General features: G+C 39.8%; 1 protein-coding gene and 1 pseudogene across 1 annotated transcript; both read left to right on the top strand.

Annotated features, from left to right (window-relative positions):
- Positions 1-439: 439 nt before the first annotated feature.
- Positions 440-2,384, top strand: LOC132192007 (expansin-like A1). The gene is made up of 5 exons (XM_059607185.2): positions 440-749; positions 912-1,021; positions 1,111-1,289; positions 1,718-1,850; positions 1,940-2,384. Exons 1-5 carry the CDS (start codon positions 638-640, stop codon positions 2,186-2,188), a joined length of 783 nt encoding a protein of 260 aa, XP_059463168.1. The 5' UTR covers positions 440-637; the 3' UTR covers positions 2,189-2,384.
- A 1,210-nt stretch (positions 2,385-3,594) lies between these two features.
- Positions 3,595-4,539, top strand: LOC148587458 (uncharacterized; annotated as a pseudogene).
- Positions 4,540-7,116: the final 2,577 nt, after the last annotated feature.

The raw sequence follows: 7,116 nt of genomic DNA, 5'->3' as shown, positions 1-7,116 counted from the left end.
CTCCCCCTTTAAATGTAGTACCAACATATTCACTTGAAACAGAGTCCTAATCACCAAACATAAAGAAATTCTGCCCAAGTCCCACCAAGTACTTTTTTTGCCACCCTAGTTAAGGAGGGCCTAGGGGCCATACCCCAAAAGAAATTGGTAACACTCTGGTGCAAAAGAAATTAAAAGAAGAAAAGTTGAAGAAAAAATAAAATAAAAAGTAGTAATAAATCTCAAGAGTGTTGGAGTTTGGGGAATACAAGGGAAGTAAAGTTGTCTCAAACAGCAAAAAGTTTGTTCCCTCAGAAACACACCCATTGAGAGAGTCGGAAAGACACATAAATGCCAATCACACAGCAACAGCACCCGTCTTATGTTCCCACAGCACAGCTGTTTTTGCGAAGGCAGAGAGTCGGTGAGAGGCCCCATCCCATTTTTGTTTGTCCAACGCGTTTGCACACAAATGCTTTTCCTTCTTTAATCCATCCCACACGTAATTGTCTGACAAAATAAATATATTCAAATCCCTTGAACCATATCAAAGGATCTGACCTGGAGTCCACACTCATCTACAACTACTTGCTTGTTTACTCTCTGTCTATATATTGCTCCTCCTTCACACTCTTTCTCTGATCAAATTACCAGCAAAATGGCTTTCTTCGTTTGCTTTATTTTCTTTCTGATTTCATCTGCAACTGCTTGTGATCGTTGCGTGCACCAAACCAGGGCTGCCTATTTCTCTAAAGCATCAGCACTTTCATGTAAAAAGATTCAATTTTTCTTCTTCTTCTTTGCTTCTGGTTTAGTTTCTCTCATATTTGTTTGATTGATTTGATTCTTGAAATGGTCGAAGTGGCATTGACCCAGATGATATTTTTGTGAGATTTTAAGTGGGTAGTTTTTGTTTTGTGGATTTGATGCAGCTGGGGCTTGTGGGTATGGGTCCTTGGCATTAGGCTTCAACGGTGGAAACCTTGCAGCTGGGGTTCCTTCCCTTTACAAAGATGGAGCTGGCTGTGGAGCATGCTTTCAGGTGCCTATACAATACACCTTCTTTCTTTTGTTTGTTAATTATGCTTTTTTTATCTACTATTTTTTTTTATCGGAGGCACCCTCTTGCAGATAAGATGCAAGAACACAACTCTTTGTAGCAGAGAAGGGACCAGAGTGATTTTGACCGACCTCAATAACAATAACCAAACAGACTTTGTTCTCACCAGCAGAGCTTTCACGGCTATGGCTCAAAAGGGTCTGGACCAGCACATTTTGAAGCTTGGGATTGTAGACGTGGAATACAAGAGGTGAGGATATGAAAGTCCTAGAAAAAAAATAAATTATTTCTTTATTTCGTACAAAGTATTAAAATTACTTTATAAGCCCTTTAACGCAATCCGAAACTGACTATAAGAGATTTCCCTATCAGCTCTATCATAGGCCAAAATCATAAACAATAGATCGATTTGACTTTTTAGAAAGAAAGATTGGTTTAGTGAAAGGTTTTGTTATACCCACCATATACAAAAGTCCAAATGTGGACCAACATTAAATAATACTTGTAGGCCCAGCCAAGTCATCCACTGTCCCCTTGGACAAAAAACCAAGCACATTAAATGACAGTAACGGTCAAATACGCATAACATAATCATATGATTGTACATCAGATGCTTTGGAAAACATTAATGCATGGAGCTAAAAAAATCTAACTTCTTTATTTGTTTGCATCAACCAGGGTGCCTTGTCAATACAAGAATCAAAATTTGGCCGTGAGAGTAGAGGAATCAAGCCAGAAGCCAAACTACTTGGCCATCAAATTTCTGTATCAGGGTGGTCAAACAGAAATTGTTAGTGTTGATGTAGCTCAGGTGAGCCAAAAGCTTATATATTGTAAATTTTGGTGTTATTGTGTGTGATTGTCTTTTGTGCGACACGTGCTGATGTAACATTGGTGCAGGTTGGTTCTTCGAACTGGGGTTTCTTGAGTCGAAATCATGGGGCGGTGTGGGACACAAGCAGAGTGCCGTCGGGGCCGCTGCAATTCCGGTTGGTAGTGACGGCCGGGTACGACGGGAAGTGGATTTGGGCACGGAAAAATGTCCTTCCGGCAGACTGGAAAACGGGGGTGATATATGATTCAGGAGTTCAAATCAACGATATTGCACAGGAGGGTTGCTCTCCATGTGATGATGGGAATTGGAAATGAGAGATCTTTTTGTCACTGCTACTGTGAATACATATATTTATAGGTCTTGATTGGTTGGTTTATTTAGAAGTTTAGGAAATACAAACTTCATAAATAATTTGGAATGTACGTTTTGGACAATTCCTTACGTGTCACATACAATGTTCTTGATGTCATGTCTAACATATTTCTTTCAATGTTATAATCAAGTATTCCACTCTTTCTCTTATATGGTTAATAGTAGCGTAGACAGGATTTTGGTTAACGGGGGCAAGATTAAAGGATGGAGTTAAAATTATTGCTTAAAAATGTTAAAGAATATAATTAAAAATTGATCTAAGATATTGAAAAAAAAAAAAAAAAAAAAAAAAAAAAAAATTTGATTAAAAATATTGGACCCTTTAGGGATGTTTTTACTTTGAAATTTTGAATGGGTATTTTTTGATGATTTTTGCAAAGCAGCAACCCTAGTATGAAATTGACATACTAGTAAAGTATGTCTATCTACCTGCAACTTGTCACTTTCACTTCACTTTGATCTCCAATCTAGTGCAGAATAGACCACACTACATTTGTACTAAATTAGTTTGTTCACACAACAAACACTAAGTGGTGGTTGGGAGTGTGATTTACGATAGAAAATCGACATAACTTTTGTTAGAATATTATATTTTCGCAGTATTATATTTTCGTAATATTTTCAATATATTACGAAAATATTGGATATCGTATTCATTATTGTAAATATGCTGATTTTATATTATTTTGTAATTATTGTATTTCCTTTCTTTTAGGGCCTCATTCAACTATAAATAGGTCACTCTATTGTACAATTTAGCACATATCAAAAATACAAATTTCTTTTCTACAATTATCTTTCTGTTGTCTTTTTCTACATGGTATCAAAGCCACATTTTTCTTGGTGCCTCTTTTAAGCCTTCGTTCCTTGTCCGTACAATTTTCTTGTTTTTCCGTTTGAGCGTTCTTTTTTGTGGTTCCTTTCTATTTCAACAATACACCAAAAGCTTGTTGCGGTTATTTTTGTATGTGACGGAAGTTGTAGAGGTCTTGTTATTCAAAATCGAAATATTTGTGTGAAACGAAGTTCGCCACGCGCCGCCACCACCCAGAACGTGCTGCCACGCGTCGAAGATCTTGTTTGAGCGTGAAAATCACGCGCCACACGTGTCGCACACGCTCCACGCGCCAGGTCTATGGTCCTGCGCCACACCAGATTGTTGCCTGCTAGTCGGCATTCCTTCCAGTGTACCGTGTCACACTGGATCATTGCTCGCGGGTGCACCATAGCTGTTGTTCGCGCTCCACACCAGATCGCTCCCTGAGGCTGTACCTGCACCTCCACCACACCGGATTACTGCCCTCAGGTTTATTTATTTAATATTTTCTATTTTCCAAAAAAAAAAAAAATGTCTACCAATCTTGATAATATTGTCCGTCCCATTGACAATATTTTAGATGGTTCCAATTATATGTTGTGGGCTCAAAATATGGAAGTTTTTTTTAGAGGGAGGAGATTATGACGTTATGTTTGTGGAGAAACTGTTGCACCCACACAAAAAGACGGTGAGTCAGCCGACAAATTTGCCAGCCGATTTGAAGATTGGGATAGTGCAAATTATAGGATTATTTCTTGGTTTATCAATACTTCAGTTCCTTCCATTCACAGTTTGCTCCCCAAGCTTGGAAATGCAAAGGCTGCCTGTGAGTTTTTGGCAAAGCGATACAATTGTACTTATGATGCCTCACTAGAATTTCAGATTGAAACTAAACTCTATCAGACACGTCAGGAGCCATGTCAGTCTATTGCTGATTTTTATTCTCAAACTAATAGTCTTTAGGAGCAATTAACCGCTGCAAATCCTCAACTGAAGCATCCTGAATATGTGGAAATATTTGCAAAGTATCGGGATCGTCGAAAGTTTATGCATTTCATGATGGCTCTTCGTGCGGATTTTGAACCCACTCAGGCTTCTCTCTTACACCGCAATCCTCTTCCCATGTTGGAAGCTGCTGTAACAGAACTTATTTCTGAAGAGACTCGACGATCCACTATGCACTTGCACTCTCCAGATATGGTTGTTGCTGCTACACCTCAGAGTGTTCCTAGATTTCCTCCTAGACGATCCACACCACAGTCTTCATCCATGAAGATAATTTGCAACTATTGCAAGCAGTCTGGTCACTCTGTTGCTAATTGCTATAAGCTCCAAAATAAACGCCAATCACGAGCTCCTTTCCAACAAACAGCCGCAATTGTTTCATCTGGTTCGTCTGAATCTGCATCTTACACTGAGAACCCATCTCAATCCTCTACTCTCACTGCATCTGACGTTGAGGCATTAATCCATTAGGTTCTATCTCGTTCTTCTACTGCCTTGTCCGTCACATCAGGTAAAAATTCATAGTTCATCGATTCTGCTTGCTGTAATCATATGACCCGTGACGCCACTTTATTTTCCCAAAAGTCTGCCCTTTCTCCCAAACCTGTCATTTATATTGCTGATGGTTCTAGGTTACGTGTTAGTCATAGTGGATCTATTTCTTCACCTAATTTGTCTATTGATAACACATATCTTGTTCCCTAATTGCCAGTAAATCTTCTTTCAGTTGGCCAACTTTGTGAACTAGGTTTGGAGTTGACATTTTCTAACAAGGGTGTTGATGTGTAGAATCCACAGACGGGTCAACTAATTGGGACAGGCTGTAAGATTGGACGTCTTTTTAAGCTTTCATTCTTGCAAACTCCTACTCACTTAGCAGCTACTGTCACAACACTCACTGCCTCTTCCAATTTATGGCATTCACGTTTGGGTCATGCCTCTCTACCACGTGTCCAACTTCTTGCATCTCAAGGTCATATAGGATCAGTAGATGTAAAATCTTTTGATTGTGTTTCTTGTCATCTTGAAAAACAAACACATTTATCTTTTAATAAAAGTAAGTCTTCATCTTCTGCACCATTTGATTTGGTTCATTCTGATATTTGGGGCCATGCCTCTGTTCCCACTGAGGGGGGATCTCGCTATTTTGTTATTTTTCTTGATGATTATTCTCGTTATACTTGGATATATTTATTATAGCATCGCTCTGAACTCACTCAAGTTTATCAAAATTTTCATCAAATGGTACAAACCCAATTTTCTCGTACCATCAAAATTTTTCGTTTAGATAATGCTATGAAGTATAATGAGAAATCTTTTCAAAAAAATTTTAAACAAAATGAGACCCTTTCTCATCGTTCTTGTCCTTACACTTCTCAACAAAATGGGCGTGCAGAACGCAAACATCATCGCATCTTAGACACTGTAAGAGCTCTTCTCATCTCTGCCTCACTTCCTGAACGCTTTTGGGGTGAGGCTGTTCTCACTGCTATTTACACGATTAATCGTGTGCCTTCCCCGACTATTCACAACCAAACTCCTTATGAGTGCTTGTATGGTATCACACCTAACTATTCTTTGCTTCGCGTCTTTGGATGTATTTGTTTTGTCACTCTTCCTTCACATGAGCGTACTAAACTTGAACCCCGCTCTCGCTTGTGTTGCTTCCTTGGTTATGGCATCACTCAAAAAGGTTATCGCTGCTATGACCCTATTGCCCGACGACTTGGATCTCTCGCCACTTGGAGTTCTAGGAACATAAAATGTCACCAGTCAAATGCACTTTCCGCATTCCTCCTCTGCATATTCTTCTGTCTTCACTGACCCCTCTATTGTCTTATTTCCTGGATCATCTGCAGATAACTCAAGCTCATTGGATGAACCTTTTAAGGCTGCTTTTAATTTGCCTGATTCGACTACGGATCCTCCTGCTGCATCACACACTCTCGCGCCCTCTCATGAACCTCATCGCTCCGATAGGGTAAGAGCACCACCTGCCCATCTCCATGATTGTCATTGTTTTTCTGTTCTTGCTACTCTTCATGAACCTCACTCTTATCGTGAGGCTAGTGCTGACCCTTTTTGGCAGAAAGCTATGTCTGATGAACTAGATGCCCTTTCTAAAACCCATACATGGGACTTGGTGGATTTGCCTCCTAGGAAGTTTGCAGTGGGATGTAAGTGGGTTTATAAAATTAAAATTCATGCAGATGGATCTGTGGAACGCTATATGGCTCGTCTTCTTGCGAAAGGATTTGCTCAGGAGTATGGTATTGACTATGAGGAGACTTTTGCTCCAGTTGCTAGATTGACCTTTGTTAGATCCTTACTTGCAATTGCTGTTGTTCGTCATTGGCAGTTATTTCATATGGATGTTAAAAATGCATTCCTCAATGGTGATCTTACAGAAGAAGTCTATATGCACCCTCCACTTGGCTATCATCATCCGCCACACAAAGTTTGCAGACTCCGTCGGGCACTTTATGGTCTCAAGCAGGCTCCTCGTGCTTGGTTTGTGAACTTCAGTGGTTGCTCAACAAGGCTTTGTTTCTAGTTCTTATGAGTCAGCTCTCTTTCTTCGTACTACTGATAATGGTACTATCCTTATCCTTCTTTATGTAGATGATGTGATTATTACTGGTGATGACATTTCAGGCATCCATGCTCTTCAATCATTCCTTAGCCAAAATTTTGAAATGAAGGACTTGGGGACACTCAGTTACTTCCTTGGTATTGAGGCTACCTCGAGTAATGACGGTTATTATCTCTTTCAAGCCAAATATGCATCTGATCTACTTTCTCGAGCAGGTCTGACAGATAGTAAAACAACGAGCAGCCCCCTTGAGACCAATGCCAAACTTCTAGCCACGGATGGTGAGCCTTTATCAGATGCTACTCTCTATAGGTAGCGAGTAGGTAGTATCATTTACCTTACTGTTACACGGCCTGATATTGCCTATGCTGTTCATTTGGTGAGTCAATTTATGAGTGCACCTCGTTCTACTCATTATGCTGCTGTTCTTCGCATTTTCCGCTATGTCAAGGGCA

This window comes from Corylus avellana, chromosome 2, assembly GCF_965113065.1.
Source record: "Corylus avellana chromosome 2, dhCorAvel1.hap1.2, whole genome shotgun sequence".
Lineage (NCBI taxonomy): Eukaryota > Viridiplantae > Streptophyta > Magnoliopsida > Fagales > Betulaceae > Corylus > Corylus avellana.
The sequence above is the reverse complement of the archived record's forward strand: the minus strand, read 5'-3'. Positions and strand labels throughout refer to the sequence as shown.

Bases quoted from the DNA above. Each gene is read 5' to 3' on its own strand.
- LOC132192007 (XM_059607185.2), top strand. From the start codon at position 638: ATGGCTTTCTTCGTTTGCTTTATTTTCTTTCTGATTTCATCTGCAACT. The intron at 1,022-1,110 runs GTGCCTATACAA...ACCCTCTTGCAG, and splicing joins GCTGTGGAGCATGCTTTCAG to ATAAGATGCAAGAACACAAC. The intron at 1,290-1,717 runs GTGAGGATATGA...TGCATCAACCAG, and splicing joins GTAGACGTGGAATACAAGAG to GGTGCCTTGTCAATACAAGA.